The 25,788-nt window shown below is 40.9% G+C and overlaps 1 protein-coding gene and 1 non-coding gene across 3 annotated transcripts in view; one reads left to right on the forward strand and one right to left on the reverse strand.

Annotated features, from left to right (window-relative positions):
• The window catches only part of LTA4H (leukotriene A4 hydrolase), a 34,667-nt gene extending 16,317 nt beyond the window's left edge, over window positions 1-18,350 (reverse strand). Inside the window, exons 1-10 of one of the 2 annotated variants that reach the window (XM_045463297.1) lie at window positions 18,076-18,350; window positions 11,539-11,669; window positions 9,911-10,031; window positions 7,141-7,209; window positions 5,408-5,512; window positions 4,095-4,147; window positions 2,149-2,221; window positions 1,741-1,881; window positions 933-956; window positions 172-242 (exon numbers count right to left, since the gene is read on the reverse strand). In XM_045463297.1, coding sequence (XP_045319253.1) covers window positions 172-242; window positions 933-956; window positions 1,741-1,881; window positions 2,149-2,221; window positions 4,095-4,147; window positions 5,408-5,512; window positions 7,141-7,209; window positions 9,911-10,031; window positions 11,539-11,669; window positions 18,076-18,234 — 947 coding nt within the window. In that variant the 5' untranslated portion in view covers window positions 18,235-18,350. The remainder of the gene's footprint in view (window positions 1-171; window positions 243-932; window positions 957-1,740; window positions 1,882-2,148; window positions 2,222-4,094; window positions 4,148-5,407; window positions 5,513-7,140; window positions 7,210-9,910; window positions 10,032-11,538; window positions 11,670-18,075) is intronic. The other variant, XM_045463299.1, reaches the window with a different exon arrangement.
• Window positions 18,351-18,739: 389 nt separating this feature from the next.
• On the forward strand, window positions 18,740-18,811 carry TRNAD-GUC. The gene has a single exon. It is a non-coding gene; the product is annotated as a tRNA-Asp (tRNA).
• The last annotated feature ends 6,977 nt before the right edge of the window (window positions 18,812-25,788 follow it).

Below are 25,788 nucleotides of genomic sequence, written 5' to 3' on the forward strand. Positions count from 1 at the left end.
TCACGACCTCACAGTTCGTGAGTTCGAGCCTCATGTCAGGCTCTGCACTGACAGTATGGAGTCTGCTTGGGATTCTCTCTCCCTCTTTCTCTGCCCCCCACCCCCACCGCATCTTTCTCTCTCTAAATAAAAAAAAAAAAAAAAAGAAAAGAAATAATAAAAAAATCTTACCAAAAGTGGTCCCAAGTTTTGTTGGTCACTAGATTTCCTGTCCAGCTATGAGATATTTCATGTGCAATAACCTAAAATGGAAATGATTCATAGTAAATAGTGTAAGGGGTTAGGAGTGAAATGGATCACTTTAATCTAAACTCCATAAGTAGGCACTCTAGGTCTTTTAATTCCATGTTCAATTTTTTTTTTTTTTTTTTTTTTTTTAGCATCAGCTGAGATATTCAGGGAGTTAGTTCAGCATATGAATCATACTTTGGCCAAGGACAAAAGTACAGTTTAAAAAATTAGAAACAGGGATGCCTGGGTGGCTCAGTTGGTTAAGCGTCCAACTTCGGCTCAGGTCATGATCTCACAGCTCATGGGTTCAAGCCCCATGGCAGGCTCTGTACTGACAGCTCAGAGCCTGGAGCCTGCTTTGGATTCTGTGTCTCCCTCTCTCTCTCTGCCCCTCCCCTGCTTGTGCACTATCTCTGTCTCTCAAAAATGAATAAACGTTAAAAAATAATAAATTGGAAACAAAATACTATTTAGAAAATATTAAGTGGAGATATCACTCCATTAAGATGTATTTCATAAACGTATGAAGATCAGACCATAAAGTTATGAAATCTATTAAATCTAACCGTTAATGTAACAACAATCCCCAAATTATCTTTTATAGCCATATCTTCAATGTAACAATACAATGGGCATTTGAGAAAAATCAGTTGACATAATAGTTCTTGAGGGTAAGACCCTGATAACAAATTTTAACTTACATTGGAGAGTGACTTGTCTCCTGCCTAAAAAAGAAGAAAGTTATCTTAGTATTCAAATTACAGACTATATTTAGAAGGCCGCCTGCATCAGGATGTATTGTGGTATCAGTAGTCCACTGTATTTCTACTATGGCACTCCAAAGGGTATGTATGGAGAAAATTAAACAAAAAATGCAGGACTAAAAAAATAGCGTAATGCTTTCTCTCCCTCATCTCAGGAATTTTTCCAGGACCAGGAAGGCCAGTATACTTATTTCTGATTAACTTTCGGGAAACATGTCTCCTACTTCCATTTTTTAGATCTGCCCTAATTTCCCTCATGTACCGTATTCTCTCCTTATTGCCCACAGTGCATTTAAGAAAAGTCTGTAGTGATTTAAAGCAGCTTACAAAGGCATATGAGCTATAGCTATATACTGTAGGTCCAATCCTTCCCTATGCACGGTCAAGCAAGCTTTTGTTTATTTTGTTGTACCAGTACCTCTACACCAAGTGTAAATGGTCTAGTTTCTCTGTCTGGCTGCATCATTCATCAACAGATTATTGTTATACAGCCTTCCCTCCCCCAACGTCCCCGCACACCTTGGACATAAAATTCTTTTCTCCCTAAGGGCCAAATTATTTTCTTTTGAAAAATAAGATGATGAAAATAGCCATAATAAGCAATAAAATCAGGAAGGAAGAGGAGTTACATAAATAAGAGAAAATATGTTTTTAAAAAACATATTATTAGGAGTCTAAGGCTCTTCGTGTCTAGCTTTATGTTTGGGGAGAACTCGATTTCAAAGGAAGAAATATTTATACTTACCAGCAGAGTAGGAGTTACAAAAGTGAGGCAAGGATTTTCCATGCCACCGTAAGGGAAGGATGGTGGCAGGACTAACAGGTCATACTGCCCCCAAACATACGGTCCTCCCAGATCTTCTGCAATTTTAAGCATAGATTCTGTCTGGAAAATTAATGCATATATATTTGTATGTCTTAGTCATCACAATGATGGATTTCTTAAACGTGTATATTGCTTTCTATGAAGGTTATGAGTTAATGATGCTCATTTTAAATGATATTGGCACAAAAAATGCAGCAACTACAAATCACATAAAATAAGGTGTATTTGATTCTCTTACTACATCACTTACCACCATAACATTTCATCCTTAAAACCTTAAATCTACTGTCTACCACGATTATTAAAAAGGGGAACTAGATGACCAACCTCAGAAAATTCATAAGCAGACTTTTCCACCTGCTCTTTCTCAGACCAAACCAGTGTTCTTGGGCCAATCTTCCTGCAAAATTAAAAAGCTTAATAAGTGAAATTCAAGACAACTTACCTCCCTGATTCTAGGAAAGAGCTGAGGTACTATACACAAATCCTTGCAGTACTAGTGTGATTTACCATGTGCTTATGGGGAGGAGGTGAGGTTAAATGGCTTCTCTGAGATACAAACCTGCTGTTGTATATGCAGCTCTAGAAGGAGGCACAGGCTAAGCCAAATGAAAACTGAGACATAAAGTGCCTTGATTGGCTCTGGTAAGAACTTTGGGGACCTAGTTTCCTCCCACAATCTCACAGCTATAGAAACCCAATCATGGCTCAGTAGGAGGTTATTCCAGAACAGGGGCAGATGTAAACTTTGTTATGCATTTACAGGTTGAACACTCAGAGAAGAAGAAACAAGTAGAAAAACAAGGAAATCATGTCACATGCTGCAACATGACTGAAACTTGAGGACATTATGCCTAATAAAACAAGCCAGTTGCAAAAGAATGAATACTCTAGGATTCCACTCATGAGGTATCTAAAGTAGTCAAATTCATAGAAACAGAGTAGAATGGTGGTTACCAGGGTGTGGAGGGATTTAGAAATGGGAGTTGTTTTCTAAAGGGTATAGAGTCTCAGTTTTGCAAAATGAAACAGTTTTGAAAATCTGTTTCACAATAATGTGGATATACTGAACACTACTGATTACTGAGCTGTACATGTAAAAATGATTAAGACAGTAAATTTTGTGGGGTTTTTTAAACCACAATTTAAAAAAAAAGAAGGACACCTGGGTGACTCGGTCAGTTAAGCTTCTGACTTCGGCTCAGGTCACAATTTCATGGTCCATGAGTTCAAGCCCCATGTCAGGCTCTGTGTTGACAGCTCGGAACTGGAGCTTGTTTCAGATTCTGTGTCTCCCTCTCTCTCTGCCCCTCCCCCATTCACGCTGTACCTCTGTCTCTGTCTCTCTCTCTCAAAAAATAAACATTAAAATAATTTTTTTTAAAAAGGAAGAAACAAATGGAACTACATATATCACTTATATAGGGCTAGAACTGAAAAATATTTTTTTCATCTACATTTCATCTTAAAAATTTTATGTAGCACCACCAAACCCCGAACAACAAGATTTTGCCTAGGTGTCCCGTCCCAGAGAGGCAGTGGATTCTAGGTTGTTGCTTCTCAAACTTGCATAATGTGCATACAGATGATCTGGGAAGCTTGTTCATCTGCAAACTTTGATTTAGTAGGTCTGGATAGGGCCCAAGAATTTGCATTTCTAACCAACTCCCAGGTGATGCCAAAGCTATTGGTTTCTAGACCACACTGAGTAGAAATGTAACTCACATTATCTAATACATTTAAAGGGAGCCACAAGTATAAGCTGCCTATTTAATTTTAGATTGCCTAGTAGTCACATTTTAAAAAAAGTGGGGGGCACCGGGGTGGCTCAGTCGGTGAGCGTCCGACTTCGGCTCAGGTCATGATCTCGTGGTCTGTGAGTTCGAGCCCCGCGTCGGGCTCTGTGCTGACAGCTCAGAGCCTGGAGCCTGCTTTGGATTCCGTGTCTTTCTCTCTCTCTGCCCTTCCCCTGCTCATGCTCTATCTCTGTCTCTGTCTCTCTCAAAAATAAATGAACATTAAAAAATTAAAAAAAAAAAAAGGTAAGAGCATGCTCATTCTATAATACTTGGAAAATCTGAAGGGCAACTGGTAAAGACTTTAATTTAAAATTAGTTGCTATTTACATTTTATAATTAGATTTGATTTTTCCAGAGCTGTCAGCTTGGTATCTTGAGAAATGCACAAATGAGCTATTAGTTAATCCTGCCAGAGATTCAAGATGCCTAAAGTTTAACCTTTTCATAAACCTCAAGATTTGTTCGAAAGCTCACCTGCTTTCTAAAGCTCCAACAACTAAAGCGATCAGGTAGCAGGGGATTGGAACCTAAAGGGAGTGAAAAAAAAGAAACGAAAAACAATAAAAAACAACCCACACACATGCTCAAATTAGTGCTTAAAAATGTTACAGAGTAAGACAATTCATATTTAAAAGTAAATAAATTCCTTTTCAAATTTCACAGTTCTCATTTTTAGGGGGTCAAATAGTTCAAAATTGTGATGTAAAACATTTCAAAACATCTATTTCTCTTTCAGTTTACTAGGAAGGACAGATTCTGAAATGTGAAAATCATGATTGCACAAGGTCTATTTCAAGCATTTCTCAAAAAGTAATCTGTAAGAAGGAACTGTGCTTTTTCTCTTAAGTTTTTCAGTGTTTTCCTTGATCTAAAACAATACTTTACTTTCTTTTTTAAAACCACTCCTGGTATATTTGAGAGACATATAAAAGAATCCAGCAGTAAGAGGATGCTGAAGGTTTGGGAGCCTGGAATCCCAGATGCTGGTGTAGGAGCAAAACTCTCCACTGGGGCTCAATTACATGTACTGTGAAGGAGGTCAATTAAAAACAAAAACAAAAACAAAAAAAACATGCACAGGGCCGCCTGGGTGGCTCAGTTGGTTAAGTGTGAGACTTTGGTTCAGGTCATGATCTCATTGCTCATGGGTTCAAGTCCCGCGTTGGGTTCTGTGCTGACAGCTCAGAGCCTGGAGCCTGCTTTGGATTCTGTGTCTCCCTCTCCCTCTGCCCCTCCCCTGCTCGTGCTCTGTCTCTGTCTCTCTCAAAAATAAATAAACATTAAAAAAAAACTAAAAGCACTATGTATAAACACACACACACAATTCATCAAAGGTCAAAGATGCAAGTCAAATTACCAGCTTAAATTACACAGGAATTTTAACTTTAAGGATTGTAACACAGTGTTGTTGGTTTTTTTCTTTTTCTTTTTTTTGGTCTAATATAGCCCTTCCATTTATAAACACTAAATAACCACATGCCTGTACTGTGGTACCAAGGCAGGCAAAAGTGTAACTTAAAATAACAGAAAATCTGCTACTAACTGGGATAAGAGAAAATGGGATCAGGCCATGCTCCCCACTTTGCTTATCCAGCAACCCCTTTCTTTAGTACAACTCTGTAAGTAGAACACAACATTTTATAGGCACAAAAGAAAAAGAAATGAAGAAAAAAGAAGCTGCTTCCTAAATTCTGAAATATTTCAAATGTAATTTTCTCTCCGGATGGGTAAAAGCTATTCGTAGTTCACCACCAATTAAACCAAAAATTTAGACCCTAAGAACTTACTTTTTGGCTGAATCTATAGATTTTCCTGCTCGGGTCTTCTGGGTCAGGTGCTTCTCCATCACGAATGGCACTCATAAGTGCCACCAATTCTTTAGGAACAGACACCTAATCAAGAAGAGAAGTCATTTCCAGTTATAAATAAAAGATGCTATGTACCTTAAACTCTGTATGTAAAATAATGTATTCTCCCCTTCTTAATTATGCAATAGACTGTTGGCCAGGTAAGTTTGTACATATCAGGTTTATAAATAAAGCTAGCAATACATAAAACTGGCTTCTTTCAAAACAAATGTGAAGCATCTATCTATCCATTCATCCATCCATATTACAAGCATTAGGTAGAAACTAGTTTAAAATTCTAGCTGTGCTACTTACTAACTGCCTGGACTGCTGGAATCAAGGACTATCCCCTCAGCATTAACGATCGAGGAAACATCCATTCCAAGTTCTAGACTTTCGTATTCTTCTTGCATGGCCCAGTATTTAAAGCTATCTCTGGGGCAGATACAGAAGCAGGAGCTCCAGAACCAGTGCTACAACAACCATAATTCTAGCACTGAAAAGCATTTGGGAAATAATTCGGTTCTGCTTCCTCTATTTAGGCAGTGATATGTTATACAGATGAGACAACTGAGGTCGTGAGGTCATAAGACTTGCCTCGGGTCATGCAGTTATTAAGTGGTAGAGGAGAGTCTAGAAGCTGAGATTCTTTGCCTCCAAGTATATAGTGTTCTATAGCCCTATACACAGTAGGTGTGGTTTGGTGTGGGATGATCTCAGAATCAAGAAGGCCCCGTTAAGACAGGTTGGTCCTCAATTCTATTTGCTTGGTCCAAATAGGTCTGGCCCGGGAGCTAGTATGTATGTATGAATGTATGTATGTATTTAATATTATTTAGCACTTATTATTTATTTAGTATGTATTTATTATCATAGTCCTTTCTGAAAAACGATTAGCAGTACCTATGACAAGAACAAGACGGAAATGTATTCAGTAAATCTGCAATATATGCCTGTTAGGATACCTAGATAGAAGTTTACGTGGCTACAGAGCACATTTCTAGAACCTTTAATCCTGCAAATGTTAATTTTTAAAAGTTAAAAGACACTGTCCCCAAGTTCTTGCTTTGAGGTCCTTTATTCTGAATTTCTTTTACAATCAAAATAGTACCCATTTCCTTTTATTATACTTATGTTCAAAACTGCCTTTAAAAGAGAGATGCAGGGGCACCTAAGTGGCTCTGTCGGTTAAGCGATCGACTTTATCTCAGGTGATGATCTCACGGTTCATGGGTTCATGGGTCTGAGCCCCATGTTGGGCTCTGTGCTGACAGCTCAGAGCCTGGAGCCTGCTTCAGACTCGGTGTTCCCCTGTCTCTCTGCCCTTCCCTCTTTCGCTCTCAAAAATAAATACACATTAAAAAAATTAAAGAAAAAGAACTTATTTAAAAGAGAGATGCAGGGGCACCTGGTTGGCTCAGTCGGTAGAGCATGAGACACTGGATCTCGGGGCTGTAAATTTAAGCCCCATGTTGGATGTAGAGATTATTTAAAAATAAAATCTTGAGAGATGCAAAATGAGGACCCCAGCTTGTTTGGTACATATTTCATATAGAATTTAATTAAGTAAAGTATTACTAACTATAAAAATCCAACTATTTTCTCTGCTTATCATTTCTACCACATTTACTTACATGAGTCATTTAATTTAGTTAATAATTTGTGATACTTACCTCAGCACTATAGGTTGATTTCACAGAAGGAGTGTCCTGGCAAGGAAGAATTGCTCTGCAGTGGATGGCCTGGATGGGGGGGGGGGAGGGGAAGAAAGAGAAAGCTATTCCCATTTCTTATAAATCAAGTCATTAAGAAATCGTTAAAATTGCAGCACTGTCCTTAGACACATTCTTTTTAAAAGTATGTCTCACACTTGCTCAGATCTATTGAAGTAGCAAAAACAGACTTGTGGACAGAAAAGTTTGATTTTCCATTTTAAAGTATGGTCAATCTCACATTTCAGTTGAAGCAGGAAGCAACCTTAAACATTGTTTCCTACTCTACTTAGCGAAACAGTAGTGCCCAGTGAGAAGCTGTTAGGGACCCTGAGAAAAAAAAGGCTCGTTGGCGAAATAAAATGGCAAACCATGCATTCTACATCCCTGTCTTAATGAGTCATTTGGAACATAGCCTCCTGAAGACTCTGAAAAGACCTACAATAAAGAAACCTGTTTGAATTCTTACAATTGTTTCGACGGGGAACTATTTTTCTCTGGTCAGTTATTAACATCTCATGGGACGTCTGTGTTCCGAGGAAAACAGCTTGGGGAATGTCGCTAGAGTCTTGACATTTCAATTTTGCAGCAAACTTGGAAAGTAAAAACGAAGATGAAAAGGAGAAAGAACAATCTTCCTCAATACCATCTAGACAGATTCATTCGCATGAGATGCAGTGTTTTTCTGCTTCCCCATCCATCTGTCACGAGTGCCGGTTCCATCAAGAAGAATGGCCAGAGTACCCATGATTTTGTACCCTGGCCGACAAACAACTCTGGACTGACTGCTGGTGAGCAAAGCAGCCCCAGCCTCCTTGAGACGGTCCCCTGAGCTTAAAGGAGCATGGACACTAACATCTCTGTCTGAACTTGTTACAGATCCTAGACATACTTGCTGCCACTGCACGCTCCTTACAACCCCCAAACTCTAGCCCTTTTCACTTCCTATCTAATAGATTCTCCAAGGACATGGGATCCTAAATGACTTCTACCTGGATTAAGTAAGACTAGAAGAACCACCTGATTCTCCGAAAACAGGCCTCTAAGACCCTGTCTTTGGAGTTCCTTAACGATCTCTAGTTGGTGGCTCAGCAGCACCAAAGTGGTTTTGACAAGTGTCTCACTGGAAAAGCCCACACCCAGGCACACGTGCAGAGGGCAACCGTAGCAAACTTGTCGAACAAAATCACATCCAGCTTCCCCATTAACTGCAGTCATTTCTTAATTTCACTGCAGTCTCTTTCCTGTATTTCAAACACTGTTGCCAATATGAAGTGGAATACCATATTCAAAATTCACATTCTTGTGACTCTCAAATCTTGCACATGTTGCCAACTTTAGATTATGGACATTCTAAAAGAAGTACTGACTGAAAATCAGATGTTTCTAAGAGAGCACACAACTTGTACACTCGTGCCTAGAAAACTGTATCTCTTTCAGATTACTGAACTAAGGGTTTCTTGGATTAAAAAGGTATTCGAATTGCCAATAGAAAGTAAACATGTCTATTTTGTGTTCCACTATTGCTTCTTTTTTAATAGACTTGTATTCAAATTTGAGCCTAACATAGTATCTATCCCAGAAGAATACTGAGAGGACTAAGTATGCAAAGTACCTAACACAGTGCTGGAAAATACAGTAAGTGTTTAACAAAGTGAGTTCCTTTAATTGTAAATTATTTGATTACTAACAGAATTAGATTTTTTTCTTTTTAGAAGATAGTTTGATATGTATTATCCTTGTGACAGATTGTCTCTATAGGATTCTTTATTCTTAGTTTTTATTTTATTTATTTTTATTTTAATATAATTTATTGTCAAATTGGCTAACATACAGTGTGTAAGGTGTGCTCTTGGTTTTCAGGGTAGATTCTCTTGGTTTTTGGGGAATCCCAACAAATGCCCTCCTCAATGCCCATCACCCATTTTTCCCTCTCCCCAGCACCACCCCCCCACCAACCCTCAGTTAGTTCTCTGTATTTAAGGGTCTCTTATGGTTTGCCTAACCTCCCTCTCTGTTTGTAACTATTTTTTTCCCCTTCCCTCCCCCCCCCCCCCATGGTCTTCTGTTAAGTTTCTCAAGATCCACATATGAGTGAAAACATATGATACCTGTCCTTGTCTGACTGACTTATTTCACTCAGCATAATATCTTCCAGTTCCATCCACATTCTTAGTTTTTAAAGAGAAATAGTTTAAGTCGTGTCACTTTAACAGTATTTTAATATATTTACAAAACATATGCAGTTGTAAATGTGTAAGAAAAATCTGGAATAGATGCAAACCTAACTCAGTGGTGGTTACTTCTGTGCAATGATGTCTGCAGAAGACTGAAAAATCTGAGCTTTCACTTTCCATTTATAATTAACATTTTTCATAACCAGTACATATTACTTTTGCCTTATTAATTTTTTCCTTTCTATTTTATAACCATTTCTTGAGTGCCCACTTAAGAATGCCAAGTTCTATGTCAGGTGCTGGGGACAAAAATATAAATATGACCTAGATAGTCTACTTCAAAGGGGCATGATTTCAAACCGAAGGGAGTTTCTTTTTAAAAGTAATATATGAATGTGTTAATAATGAGAGATATCAATGAAAATACATATTGTTGTTATAACATACATTAAAATGCTATCTTAGGTGAGGCCTGAGACCACTGTCCACTTTGCTTCACTGAACTGAATGTGTTGGGAATTCTATGTATAATGAATCGTTCCAGATCCTTTTACCTGGCACTGACTAAAGAGATATGGGTGTTCCTTCCCAGAAGTTTGTTCAGGAGTGAGCCACTGAAGAGCAGAAGACTTTGGAGATGTCTCAAAAGAAATTTCTATAACGACTTCTTGATTTCTGTATGCAACAAACAAATACATTAGTAGCATATAATTCAATCTCACTAAAGTTTGGGTTCATAATACACAGAGTATATACTATAAATAATATTTTACAAGGTCTCGTGACTGATGGAGCATAAGCTCTAGAATGCTGCCTCCTAAGTAGGTCGAGTTTGCCCCTCACGTTCTTACCTGAATGCCAGCTTCCGGGTCCTTTTCACTCCACCATGCTAACTGCTTACAAAGATGTAACAGGAACAGGAACTAATATTCGTGGAGTACACTACGGATTGTCACACACTTGCGCTTGTGGTATCATGTAATCTTTTATGATAATGGGAAAGTGGAAGAAATAATTTTGGAACCCTGACTACTCCAGCAGTGGATGCCACAGCACGACACAGAGTTGTACTGGCCTGCAAACTTACCGGACAGGTCGACACTGAGAAGAAGCATTTAGAAACTTGTAGTCATTTTTACACCTGCTGAATCTAGTAATCAAAAATGTGTGCTTGCTTTTAATCTCTTCTTCCTAGCAATTCATCTTTATTGCATTTTATAAAAGAATCAGCCTGTGACAGATTGGAAATACCAAGAACTGGCCCTTTACCTCAGACAGTTTGAGCAGCACTCATCATGAGGAAATAGTAAGAGTTGTGGAGACAGGGAGCCATGCCTGTGTTTGAATCCTGAATCTACAACCTACTGGTTCAGGAAACTTGGGCAAGTTATTCGACCACCCTCTGCCATAGTTCTTTATCTGCAGAAAGAGGTCAATGATATCTACCTGACAAGTTACATGTGGTTGTTTCTTTTTCTTAAACAGGAAGAGGAGGCATGAAAATACTGGCCACTGGAAGGTGAGGGTAGATCACTCTTGTTTTAGGCCAATGGTTTTCCACCCTTTCTCCCCTTCCCAATTCATCAAGGAGTGGGATACACCCCTGATATGACAACTGTGGCTGCCACTTTCTTGAATAAGTTATTTTATTTCTCTGAGGTTCCCTTTCCTCATTTGAATGGAAATCACACCACAATGGTTATTGTAAGGATTAGATAAATTATGTAAATTCGGTAAGTTAGATAAACGTATTTAAAGCACTATCTCAAGATTGGTATACAGAAACGGTTCTATGTTTGTCATTGCCATTATTCCATTAATAAAAGTGGCTGGCCTCTGGGGAAAAGGTGAAAAATGTGCAGCTTGTAAAAGTTTCCCAGGTGATCCTGAAATGCCTCCTTAAGATGGCACGCTCCCATCATCACTCTAGGTATTAGTAAAATGATCAGTAAAGAAGTAACAGTTAGCAAAACTCCTATTCTTCAGGATTTTGTACAATGAATTTCTTTAGTATCTTAAGAACATATAACTTTTACCATAAACTTCAATCTGAGGAGATCAGTAAGAGCACCAGTTACTACCTATAGTCAAACTAGAAATAGGAAAGGAAAATTGTTTACATTAAAAATACTTTTTCTCTATTATTTAGCTATGTAAAAGAGAAAGATAATAACATTCATACTTGCTCAGAGCAATAGGAAGAGAGATTTCCATTGGTGATCCTCTGTAACTTTGTCTTTCTCCAAGAGCATATTTAACGTCTTGTCCATTGATGACCACTTTTTCTATCGTGAGGTCCTTTGTATCCAAAATCTAGAATTAAATTAGTGTTTTTAAGTGATAAGAAAATTGTTTTATATGCACCAGAGAAAACTAATATTAGTTATGGGTTAACTATAATGATTACAGAGTAGAACTAGTTGCTCCTAGAGAGTAAAATACAGAGTGAAATTACAAGAATTAAAGAAGTCAAAAGTTAGTGTAGGTCTCATCTCTTGGGGCTCTAAGCTTCCTGAAAAATTTTTGGTTCTAAAGTTCGCATATATATCATTAGGTAATTCTGGGATAGTCCCACAAATTTGAGGTTTTAAGTGGAAGTCAAATCTAATTTAAAATGCCTTTGTTCCTATCTCCTAAAACTTAACTTCCCTGTTATGAAAAACATTCACCTCGAACTTAAAAGTTTCTTTCATCACCACTCCTTGATGTATCTCACCATGTATTTCTTCCTGAAATTCCAACTCCTATGTACTTGCATCTATTCCCAAATTAAAAGAACCCCTGGCACTTGCTGGGCAAATACATAGGCTATATACTTGCCATTATGTACCTTGAAAAAGCCCAACCTGGGCTGCGGTGGGGGGGGAGGGGGGCAGCTCCTACCACATGACCTACTGAGGTCTGGGAGAGGGTGTCTACTTGCCGTGGCCCATCAAGGACAACTGCGTGGGGCAGGAAGGGAGTGGCAGCAGGTGTCTGAGTGCTTTCCATCCCCATAATCCTCCATCCGAGCCCTAGAGACCATACCTTTCATCATCTCTCTCTTGCTCTAGAATCTTCAACCTTCCTATGCCACAAGACTGTTTCCAAACAACCTGAACAAGTCTCCCAATGTTACTTTTTAAACTTCACTTGATCAATCTGCCCTGATACCTATTCATTTGTCTCCTTCCTTTCTTTTTTTAAAGTTTATTTATTTTGAGAGAAAGAGAGATCGGCAAAGAGCATGCACACCCACAGGCGAGAGCAGTAGCAGGGGAAGAGAGAGAGAGAGAGACAGAATCCTAAGCAGGCTCCGCGTTGTCAGCACACAGCCTGACATGGGGCTCAAACTCACAGACCCTGAGATCATGACCTGAGCTGAAATCGTGAGTCGGACACAACCTACCGAGCCACCCAGGCACCCCTGTCTCCTTCCATTCTTAAACTCTATGGGCAACCTATGGCTGCTATTTCCTCTTCCTCATCAATCTCTCCTCCTTTTTTCCTTTCTCCCTCTTCAGTCTGGCTTCTCCATCCTCTGCTACTGAGAGGGCAGGGCACTCCTCCTGATCGAGGGGTCTTTTCTGCTCTGTAATCTGGACCCCCATCCACTCATAGCCCTTATGGGCCACCTCATCTGTTCGATGTCCTTTCCTTGTCTTCTTTGAGTTTAAACATGAATGGTTTTCCTCCTTGTCTAATGCCATTTCCTCCACCTCCTTTCTAGCTCCTAAAAATGGATATGTCTCAACGTTCTAGCTTTGATCCCTAGATTTTCTTACCATATTCGTCACTCTCTCATTCTCACTCATCCCGTGTCATCAACCAATACCTCTGTGCTGATGACTACAGTCTGTTTCTACAGTTGTTACCTCTTCCTCAGGACTGCTGCTGGGTTTCTTAGTTGCCTGCTTGACATTTCCATGGGAAATATTGCCTCATATTCAGTGGGCTTCTCAAAATTCCAAAAATGAAGCTACCTGGATGTCCCTGAAATCAGCTCTCTCCCTTTATTTCTGTTCTGTTAACAGAATCCTCAAGGTAACTAAGGTTTGAGACATTCAAATAATCCACAATTGATCCCACTTCCCAATCCCCCATAGCCAATTAACAAATTTTTCTTTCATGCCGTCCTCATACTTTCTTCTCTGTCCTTCTACCACCACTGTAGGCCAGACCCTGCCTTAGAACCACCTGCGGTCTGATCTCCCTACCTCTGGCATCTTTTTACTGAAATCTGGCTGCAGTAGCATGGGGAGTTAGAGGACCAGCTGCTTCTCTTTCAAGTTGGTTAACTGAACTATAAACTCAGGAAAAGTCACAAGGGCAGTCGTTAATTTGATTCCTACCTCTCTAGAGTCAATGATACTTGGTTGGAAAAAAATCTCCATTCTGGTTTGATCTTTTTTTAAAGCAGCCATATTTGTTAGGGGAGCCACCTGTTTTCCTGCTAATAGGTAATTATTCCTTTTGGGTTACTTTCTTCTGGGGGCACCTCAACCATCGCCCTTACTCTAAATTAGTAGAACTGACTTTTCTTCTTGTACTTGCATATTCAGAATATTTGGTTTTATTAGATTTATATCTTATTGAGAATGAGAGGGTTACTCCTTTGTGCCTTCCTATTCCAGTACCTATTTCTGGCTATCTGATTTATTTTAAAAAGTTAATTTGAATATCTATGTATATAACTACTCATGTTTACACGACTTTCATAACCAAAAGGATGACTCAACTGGCTCATTTCCCAGAGGAACATATTCTATTGTCTGTATCGCCTAAACTTTTCAAATCTATTCAGAATCAGAGAGATTACTGTTATGACTATTTTTTTAATCTTTTTCATATCCTCTGAACTTAATACAGTAGTTGGTCCAAATCTCTCCTATAGCATTTATTGTGCCATATTATATTGCTATGTTTTCTCTACTAGCTTGAGGGTTCTTAAAAAGACAGAACCCTTCTTAGGTTTGCATTCCCAGAGTTCAGCACAGTACCTGAAAAGTAGTAGGTATCAGTTGACATCAGCATGAAACAAGTGCTGAGCCAAGAGACAATAGAAAACGCAGTGGTTAAGCTATATATCTCAAGTCTTAACCTCAGCTATCATTCTCAAATTAAGAAATTCCCCTTCAAATTTCACTAATAAACGTTATTAAACAATTGATCAAAAATAGTAATAGGGACAAAAAGGAAACTGGATAGTTGAAAAGCTGGAATTAGTACTTTTCAATAAAGTTTTACTGAACACCAACTGTGTATAAGACCAAGATACCCACATGCAGTTGTAAGAAACAGACCTACTAATGGTAGGAAGTTACTAGGAAGTTACTGATTTACTATATCTCACAGTATCCTCTTTGAATAACACCCCCCAAACCAGCTGGCTAGATGCCATGGAATATATAACCAATTCCCTTTTTGCACAGGCTGCTGGGAAGCTCCATGTTAAACCTCGCAACCCACTTCTCTTTTTTTAGGACTTTGTGCCATACATTTGGTTTCCCTACCCTTATTCTCTCTTCCTCCAAATTCTTTAAAAAAAATTTTTTTTTTAATGTTTGTTTATTTGAGACAGAGAGACAGAGCGTGAGTGGGGAAGGGGCAGAGAGAGAGGGAGACACAGAATCCAAAGCAGGCTTCAGGCTCTGAACTGTCAGCACACAGCCCGATGGGGGGCCCAAACCTACAAACCGCGAGATCATGACCTGAGCTGAAGTCTCATGCTTAACTAACTGAGCCACCCACGTGCCCCTCTCTTCCTCCAAATTCTTAAAGTATTTTTAATCTTATAATATTGTATATGTTTTTTTAAAGCAAGCTCAAATTCTTTCTTCAACAAAGCATGGCTCTAAATTAAAAAGCTTTATGGGGCGCCTGGGTGGCTCAGTTGGTTAAGCACCGGACTTTGGCTCAGGTCATGATCTCATAGTTTGTGGATTTGAGCCCCGCAGCAGGCTCTCTGCTAACAGTTCAGAGGCTGCTTTGGATTCTGTGTCTCTCTCTCTCTCTTCCCTTCCCCTGCTCACGCACATGTTCTTTCTCTCTCTCAAAAATGAATAAACATGAAAAAAATTAAGTTAAAAAGCTTTATGCCTCAGTACTATGTCTCTACATTTTCTATTTGTTATTTGCAGGATGCTATAACGAAAAAAGCATGGGGTTATTGTTAAAACCAAAACTAAAACAACACCTTGATTTGATTCCCAGCTCAGCTATTTACTTAGTGAAGACAGGAGGGTTTGCAGTCAGAAAGATCTGTGTTCACATCCTGGCTTCTGCAACTTACTAGTGAATGATCTTGGTCAAGACATTAAAAACTCTTTGAGCCATCAACTGACAGAACACCTACAAAAATTGAAAAGTTTAATACAAGAAACAAATGCTTGGAAGTTATCACAAATGAGTATTAAAACTTCAGTGCAAATAACCCAAAACTTCAGAAGGATTTTCAGAAAAGCTGGGATTTAGTCCTAGCAGGGTTCCTTCAACATTCCCAGCATCGAGGACTCTGAGAATGAAGTGAGAAAGGACACTTGATGTCCTCACCCAGCACTGCCACTGGGTCCTCTCTATTGGTGGTGGTGAGGATGAGGTCCTCTCACCTTCAAGATACACTTCGCACATTTTTAGTGCAGCCCATGTAAACTTTAGGCACTGCTTTCTAATTGAATTCATCCATTAGTTCATCAAACTAACAACACGTCCTCTACCTGCCAGGTGCTATACTAAGAACCTGAGATACAAAGAGCCATGAAACACAGAACTATCTTCAAGAGCCTGTAATCTAGCGGAGGAAAGATGCTAATGTTGAATAAATAAAACCAAACTCTTGGCCTCAAGTTGTTGTGATAAATAAGCAAATTACAAACAGATGCCACTGTATACAACTAGACTTCCTTGCATAAAATCTAACATTATAATTCTAGGCTCTAATTTACTAAACAGACATGCCAGCCAGACATCCTGATTTAAAAACCTTACTTCTCTCAAGATTTGGGGAATGAAGAAAACAATGGGCAAGTTTTTAGATTGGAACATTGAATGTACATTCTTTTCCAAATTGAAGCATCCTGTCTTGTGCTTCCTCAAGGATCAGAGTTCAGTCTTTATTTTTACAAAACAGGTGAGAGTGCAAGGTCGTATTAAGCAGTGATAAACTATCAAAATCTACTTTCTTTTAATAAAAAGAGAGATTGCATTGAAGTGGCCAATCCTACCAGGGCAAAGCTGCCTGCAATAAAAGATAGCATGGTACTTCAGGCAGAACAAAGTACAACCTACAAGGAAATAGATATCTTCTTGCCTGTGATATTAATTTTCTTCCTTGTGGTATTTTTGGTGACTAAATATCAATATATAGAGGAGTCCACCTACTTTTGAAATCAGAACCAGTCTAGCAAGATGGTAAAGGACAAAGAGTAGGTTACCTGCTACATTAGTTCATATTAACAAACTCAAAACACAGGCCTATTACACAAACAGGAGTCATGAGAACCACCAATTCTTATCTAAACTTATAATTATACCCAACTAATTGACCCCACTAATTTCCCACCATCAAGCCTACAACATATGGTGATCAGGTTGCTTAATGCTGTGCTTTAGTAGATGCCACAATACTCTATGCAAAATACACTGGGCCTGGCATTTTAAACCCTTGTCCCTCTTATTTCTAAAATGCTCACCTATGAAATTCTTCAGGTGAAAGGTACAATCCAAATACTATCACTTTGAGTAAGAACACTGAAAACAAGTTATGTCGTACACATAAAATAATTTAATCATGCTCCATAAATCTAAACAAACTTTTCATCACTCAAGTGGCTAGAGATCTTGTGAAAGTACATTACTTTCTAAGAAGCGCAATAATTACTCGCTCCTTGGAACCAACTATAATACACTGCATTGAGATACGCTTGGAAAGCCTGAATGGCCCAACGGTCCTTAAATTACTTGAAGAGAAGGGCAATAAGAATCAAAGGTAGAAGGACCATGACCCTGGAGAAAAAGAGCTGCATCTAGAGTTAGCAGAGACTGGAAATACCAAAGCAGTAGGGATAGACGGGTCTGGAGCTGGAAATCCTAAGGGATTTGAGAAACACTGGTAGGGAGGCTGAGGAAAGACTACGATAGGTCGATGGGTCCCGTCCTGCAGACGTGCAGGTTGAAATAAGGTGCCTGGGAGCAAAGGATCAGCATCCGCAGGACATCGGGTGTGAGACTTAGATGAGACTGTGGACTGAGGAAGGTGCGCTGGGGGACTGGAAGAATTCTGGGGCCCGAGGAGGGAGTTCTGGGCTGCAGGCCGAGGAAATGGGGAGGCCACAAGGGGGTTAGCGCCAGAAACTAGGATTACAGGGGAGGGAGGGTTCGTGCTAAAATGAAGCCTGAGCGCTGGGTGAGGAGCAGGGCGTGGATGGGGCGCTGGGATGTGCCCAGGGACTGGGAAGAAGAGTCTGGGGAGAGGGGCGCAGGAAGAGACACTTAGGTATATTCAGAGGCTGAGGGAGGGATGCAGAGACATAAGTGGGTTTGGGAGGAGGAGATATAGGGTGAGTGAAGGCTGAGGAAGGGGAGGCTGAGAAATGAGTGAGGGTTGAAGGGGAGGTGTGGAATATCAGTTGAGGGCTGCAGACGGACCGAGGTGCGGGGCTGGGAAGGGGCGGCAGCGGGGAAAGGGACGCGACGCGGGCGGCCGGAGAGAGGCGGACACTGGGCGCTCGTCCCACCGTACCAGGCTGCGCAGATTGTCCTCCTGAGACTGCACCGTGAGCGCGGCGGTGCCGGTCAACACCCGGCGGGTAAAATCGACGCTGCAGCGTAGGTGCAGGTGCTTGGTCCGGCAGACCGAAGCCGGAGAGGCCAAGGAGCACGTATCCACTACCTCGGGCATGGCTCTGGGGAGTCCCTCCGCACACCGATCTGCACCCCAAAACCCAGCTGCCAGACTACTCGACTGAGCGAGAGGAGGGAGGGAGGTAAAGAAGAGCTGAAGGACTCGTGGCGCCCGCCGGGAAGGGAAGTTTCTCAAAGTGAGAGAAAAGTAGGTTGCCCCGTGGCTGGAACTACAAGTTCCGTGATGCAGAGCGAGGAGGCGTGCGCTATGCTCCCTGGGAGTGTGTGTGGGGGGGTGCTGAAAGGACTGGGGACATTCCTGAAAGGAGAGGAGGAGGAAGAGGAGGGGAGTGGGAGCAGCCGGTGGAGGGGTGGGCCGACGGAAATGATCCCAAGTGTAGCGGGGAGATCAAGTGAATGCTTCCATTTTAGTTTCGTCCAACTTCGGTAGAAATTGCAATGGCAGTTGAAAAATGTCAGATCTGTTGGTAGTAGCGGGCAGTAAAGATAGGGCAGGGTCAGAAGCAATAAGAAGCCTAGCAGAAGGCCTGCCTTCGTGCAGTTCCTCGTTAGTATAGTGGTGAGTATCCCCGCCTGTCACGCGGGAGACCGGGGTTCGATTCCCCGACGGGGAGGCACTGAGAGGTTTTTTTCGTTTCCTTTTATTACCTTTACAACAACTGTGATAAAAGTGCACCCTCAAACATTTTAAAGGTTAGTACGGAAGAAATAACCAATGCCAAATTACCTGTAAGCGTTACTTTTTAAGAGTTGTTTGGTTGCTGGTTGCCGTGTTGGCAACCCAATACACGTGAGCTAAATATTGCATCAGTTCAACAGGATTTTCTTTAGTGCTTCTTAGGTACATTTCCAAGCCCTGGAGAGCAAAAACAGAATAAGCCAATATTCCCGTTTTAGAAATTTAGGAAGGTCATTTCAATATACTGTAATGAGAGAATTCTGTGATGTTGAGTATGTGCTGGCCACAAGATTGGAATCTGGAGCTGGGACATCTAGCTCGGCTCTGGGGCTCTTCCAGAAGGTGAGGAAAGATTGAAGGATGATTTCCTTTGGGATGGGACCTCAGAGTTGAAGCTGGAAAAACTGGGAGAGGACAGGATTCAGAGGACTTTAAATAGCTGGTTCTTTAATCCTGAATTCAAGGAGCGGGGTGGGGGTGGGGGTGGGGGGAGGCGGGGCATTGAAGAATTTTAAACAAGTGAGGGACATGGTCAGATTCACGTCATGGAGAGAACGCTGGTGGTTATTCAGAGAATGGCTATGAGTTATCAAAAACAGAGGCAGGTGAGTTAGGAAACTATTAGAATAGTCCAGGAAGAGGATGCAGGGGGCCTAACAAAAGAGAATAAGTAAAGATAGAAAAGAAGGAATACTTAAGAGATAAGCGGATTCACAGACTAAGAAGCAGCCTAAAGTGTTTCTCAGATTTTTGGCTTCAGTGTGTGAGCAATCATTAAGGTGAGCAACCATATTAAGAGGACAGATTTAGGCGGGATGATCTAAGTTTAATTTTGGACACTCAGAGTTTTAGAATGTATAGGAGTCAAAGTGGTGATGTCTGTGAATCACTTGGATATTTAAATCCATAGATCTGGGGAAGTTTATGGCAGATATCAGAACATCCAGGAATGTGGCAGGTGAAGCTCTGGCAGTGAATGAGCTCAGTCCAAGTAGAGTGTGTAAAGGGAACAGCAGTGAAAACAAGTTGAAAGCTGGGAGAACAGCAGGTTTTAACAAAAAAAGGCTAAAGGAAGGAGGGAATCCTTTCACAATGTATGCATATATCAAATCACCACAATGTACACTTTAAATATATTACAGTTTTATTTGTCAATTATATCTCAATAAAGCTGAAATTTTTAAAAAGGGTCAAGGAGAGTAAGAACTCATGAAACAAACTAGGAAGAGCCAACCAGCAATGTCAAATGCAGCCTGGAGGGCCATTAAAATAAAAAATAAAAAGCCTCCTTTGGATGCAGCAACGGGGTGGAAGTAGGCAGGATGGTGGTTTTATTGAGGTTTGTAATTTCGTGGAAGGTGGATGCCGGAGAGCAATAGGTTGGGCAATTAAAGAGAACAGGGAGATAGAACGTGTCAAGACGTTTGGCCAAGGCGAGAAAGGAAGACAAAAGAGGAATAGAGAAGAATGTGGCATTGAGAGCGTGTTTTATTTTTTTAGGGAAAGAGATTCCTTAACATGCTTAGATATAGATGTGAACGGGTTTCTAGAGAAGAAGAAATTGAAGATTTAAAAAGTGTGGGAGGTTGTGGCTTAAGCAAGTCACACCACCAAGTGTGGTTGGTGTTGGCTTAAGCAAGCCAAAGGAAAACAAAATAAAAACATCCAAAACTATGAAATCCAATATTTTACACGTGCAAAAGTCTGAATTTCATAGGGCCTAAGAATCCGTGACATAGTTGACATTTGCACACATTTTTTTGAGATTTGCATTTTTTGACATTTGCATACATTTGAAGATCAAATGATCTTCCTCATGGAGAAAGGATAGTTTGTTTTAATAAAAGAATGTCAATATCATCATCTTCTATTATCGATTACCAGGAGCCCACAGGGTTTATGCCAATGAGTGCAAAAAGAGGTAGTCACAGGCAACCACAAATGAATTCCTCAAATTGATTAATAGGTTAGTCAAAAGATGGATATTCAGTAGCAATTACCTTCTAAGATACCACTGACCCCAAATACAGTGTACAAAATTAGCAATTCACAAACAATAGAAGTTTTCTTCATATCCAGTGGTGGATTGGGAAGGTTTAAAAACATGAAGCTTGGGCCACGTGGGTGGCTCAGTCAGTTATGCATCCAACTTTAGCTCAGGTCACGATCTCATGGTTCATGGGTTTCAGCCCTGCGTTGGGCTCTGTGCCGACAGCTCAGAGCCTGGAGCCTGCTTTGGATTCTGTGTCTCCTTCTCTTTCTGTCCCTAGCCCACTCATGCTCTGTCTCTCTCTCTCTCTCAAAAATAAATAAACATTAAAAAAATAAAAACATGAACTTTTCCATTGCTTCTATAAAAGAATGATAACAATAAGAATGATATACAAAAGGAGACTTTATTAAGGATGAAATGTAAAATTGTATTAAAAGAAGTAGTAAATATATTTACAGAGCCATTTGAACAGGGAGTATTTTAGCTCTACTGCTCACCTGGAAAAATTACTTAATCCCTAGAATCCTCAATCCTTTCGGGAAAATTGAGATACCTGTGCCTCATGGGGTTGTTGGAAGGATGAAATGAAATAATGCATGTGAAGTGCTAAGCATTGTACTTGGCATAGTGATCATTTGTTACATGTTTGCTGCTATTATTTTTATTGGTTTTTATTTTGTCCATTTTGGTCATGTTAATATGTGTTTTTCCTTATTTTGTTAGCAAGAGTTTTTAGGAAGACCTGGAAAATGAGAAGCAACCAAGACATGGGAAATCAGCAGATAGTGCCAAAAGAGACCTCTAAAGAGAGTTCCCAACATTAGTGATGATCACCTGTTTTTGAAATATATTTATATTTAGGAAATTTGGGAACTCGCAATAGGTGTATTAACACATGACTTCCTATTTCCATCATGTCGAGCTCTTCAGGGTCACCTTCACACGCCAAACTTTCAGCCAAGCTCAGAGTAGCTTGTGCAAGAAAGATCTCAGCTCTCTGGAGCTCTTCCTTAAGACTTAACCTCCACCCAGTCCCCAGGGCTCCTAGAAAGAGTTCTCTCCCAGGAGCTCTCTCTCGTCCCTCTCATCTGGACAGGAGTCTAGCAGAATCTCTTTTCCTGACAGAACAGAAGTGTACGTGATGCCCTTCCTGTTCTCCTTCCAATGGGTGAGAAAGTGGAAGAAATTATTTTAGCTACTTTTTTTTTTTTTCATGTTTAGTTCACAAAATGGTTGAGGCAGCCCTGACCCATTTCTGCATTTTTCTATGAAATCTGTTTTTGTGTGTTCAAGAATGTTATACTTAATATTCACATCTCTAGTCTGGTCATGCCAAGAAAAGGTGAGGGCAGCTGGGGATGCCAGAAATGAAGGGAGCACAAGACAAAGTTCTTCCCAGTTAGTAAAATAGCATAAGCGACCCTCTCCACCTGCCCTGACTCCTTCTACCTCCTCTCTCCCCCTCCCCGGCCCCTATCCCTGGCTGAAAGCAGGCTGGGTCTGGAGAGCCTCTCACACAGATTTGCCATTTGCTTCTCTGTTTGTGCCCACAGGAGGGACTGGCCAGAACAGGATAGATTGTCAAGCTGTGCTGGGTGGGACTGCTGGTCACATGACCTTCTCTGTTTCCCCCACACCAAGTAGGGTTCCAAGACCAGCAGTATCAGTGTCTCTTAAAAGCCTCACCAGAAATACAGATCTCAGGCCCTGGCCCTGGCTTGCTGGCTCAGAATCTGCATCTTAATAAGATACTCCCAGGGATCAGTATGAATATTAAATTAAACCACTGCCTTAGAGACTCAAAGGATACTTTTGGGATTGGAGGAAATTCAGTTCAAGAGTTATCAAACATATCAGGACTCTTTTTGGAGTCCTGGCCCTGGATCCTCAAATCGGTACTCCTCTAATACTCTAATGTCATCCCCAATACAGCATAAATATCAGTTTATTTGTCCTTTTTCCCCACTCGATGGAGTGTCCTGAATTTCCAGATGGTATATTTTCCATCTCTGAGCATGTTTGTTGGATGGATGAATAAACGTACAAATGAATGAGGCTTTCATATGAGGTTCCAGGGATACTTTTATTCAGTGCTTTACTCTTTGATGGCTTTGAAGCAAAGAAAAAGCTGCTTCTTGAACTCTTCCTTGTCCTCTGATGTCACCAGGCAATATGTTTGCTTGCAGCAGAAAATGCACTTACTGTCCTCTTGTAAATGGTAAACCCTTTACAAATATTTTCATTGAACCATAGTATCTACTCATAAAAGTGCACATATCATAAGTGCATAGCTCACTGAGCTTTATAAACTGAACACACACCAGTGCAATCAGTACCCAGATTAGATACAGAGCATCACCACCACCCCACTTGATGGCCCCCTCAAATTCTCTCCTATTCTCTATAAGCCTCGCTCCCTGGAGGTAATCACTGCTTGATTGCTAACAACATATTACTTCTACCTGTTTTGTTATTTATATTTCCTTTACTTAAACAGAAATGTACAGTAGGTACTCTCATGCCTGGATTCTTTAGCTCTTATATTTGTAAGATTCTTCCATACTGTTATGTATAGTTCTGGGTTATGTGTCCTCACTGCTGTGTAGTGTTACATGTGTGGGTAGACCACGATATATTTATCTGTCCTAGTGTGGATGGACATTAGGATAATTTTCAGTTCTGCATTACTGTGAATGGTGCTGCTATAGCACATTCCAGAACATGTCTTTTGGTGGACATATTGCCGCCAGGTTTTGATGTGCTGCTTTGACCCATGCCAGGTCCCATTCCTTTGGGACCTCTGCACCAAGCCAAAACTCATTCATTGCAGCAACCCAGGCTCTCTCATTATGGACTCAAACCCAACAAGCTCCCAGCTGGAGTAGGGAAAGGTGGATCAAGCAGGAAGGGAGGCTGTTTTCAAGTTACAAGAAAACAATTTTCTTCACAGGGTTGCCTGGGTGGCTCAGTCAGTTAAGCTGGCTCTTGGTTTCAGCTCTAGTCATGATCTCACGGTTCTTGGGTTCAAGCCCCGCATGAGTTCAAGCCTCACATGAGTTCAAGCCCTGCACGGGGCTCTGCACTGATAGCACAGAGCCTGCTTGGGATTGTCTCTCCCTCTCTCTCTCTTCTCTCCCCAGTGTGTGTTCTTGCTCACTCTCTCCCCCTCTCAAAAATAAATAAATAAACTTAAAAAAAATTCTTCCCCAATGCTGATCTAAATCATTCTTTATTTTCTTCTCAGTCCCTACTGTTTCTTTTCTAGGTGCACCTGATTGCAAGATTCAGCCGCACTGGGGTTTTTTCTGACTCAGAGATTCCGGCTCTACTTACATTTTTCCTGCTAAGTAGCCAGTGGTATTTCATCAAAGTAGGTACTTACACCTTTTGTTCTGATGGCTTAAAGCATGTGTGGGGTTTGACAAGTGTCATTACTGATTTCAAAAACAGTATTTCTGTCTCAGGTTGGTTGGCGTTGAGCCCCGTTTCTCTTGTTTGCCTGCAGAGCAGGGGTGATTGCTATTTGCTTGTAAAATACGTTTGCAGCAAAGACCTACCTAAAAGCCTTTCCTTCTAAACATTCTTCTCCTTTACAGATTTGTGTTTGAAGAACTAACTAGTATTTTGTCATTTCTTATAAAAGGCCTCTTGTGCTTTGTATTTGGAATTGAGCAAACCCAAGTAAGAGGCTCATATAGTTGACTTCTCACGTTCTCCGGCAGGTGTGTGCCTTAGTACTTCTCCAGCTGAGCCATGCATGTCCCCTCACCTCCCACCCTGCTTTCCACTTCCCTTCCAAGTGCTGCCTCCTCCGGGCATCCAACACAGACCCTGCTCCAGCCAGACTCTACTCTTTCCCAGGGGTGCACCCTACTGTTCTCCCCCAGGCCAAGGTGCTGGACTGATTCCCTGCTCACTCCTCTCTCCCCTGTTTGCTGGCCCCCTTCTCCAGAAATATCTTCCCAATGTATTGTCCTTCCCTTGTTGGTCCTGAAGTTTTCTGAATAGGAACTTTATACACACACACACACACACACACACACACACACACACCACAGAGTTAACCCCTCATTATTTGCAGATTTCATATTTGTGAGTTCATCCACTCACTAAAATTTAGTTGTTACCCCAAATCAATACTTGAAGCCCTTTCATGGTCCTTTGTGGACACATGCAGAGCAGTGAAAAAATTGAGTTGCCTGAGGCTTACATTCTCAGCTGAAGCTGAACAAGGCAAAGCTGAGCCTTCTTGTTTCTGCCTACAACTTACACTGTAAACAAGTGTCCTTTTTGTGGTGTTTAGTGTCATGTTTTTCACATTTTTGTGCTTTTGGGGGGGGGGGTCATTTCTCTGTTCTAAATGTCCTCCAAGCAAATGCTGAAGTGCTGTCTTGTTTTCCTAAGCACAGGAAGGCTATGATGTGCCCCATGGAGAACATACATGTGTTAGAGAAGCTTCGTTCAGGCATGACTCACATTGCTGGGGGCTATGAGTTTGATGTTAATGAATCAACCCTGTATTAGATAAGGTGTCTTTGGACAGAAGCACACATAAAACAAGGTTATGTATTAAGGCGCTCCTGGGTAGCTCAGTCAGTTAGGCGTCCAACTTCAGCTCAGGTCATGATCCCATGGTTCATGGGTTTGAGCCCCTTATCGGGCTCTGTGCTGACAGCTCAGAGCCTGGAGCCTGCTTCAGATTCTGTGTCTCCCTCTCTCTCTGCCCCTCCCCTACTTGCACTCTCCCCTCCTCCCTCTCTCTCTCAAAAATAAACATGAAAAAAAAAATTAAAACAAGTTATGTATTGGTTGAAAAATGCCACCAAAAGTTCACAGAACCCCACGGTGTTTCCCCTGGGAGCAGTGGTTCAGGTTTCACTAATTCAGTGCTCACTGCAACTTTATATAGAGCACAACCA

This window comes from Leopardus geoffroyi, chromosome B4 (assembly GCF_018350155.1).
Source record: "Leopardus geoffroyi isolate Oge1 chromosome B4, O.geoffroyi_Oge1_pat1.0, whole genome shotgun sequence".
Taxonomy (NCBI): domain Eukaryota; kingdom Metazoa; phylum Chordata; class Mammalia; order Carnivora; family Felidae; genus Leopardus; species Leopardus geoffroyi.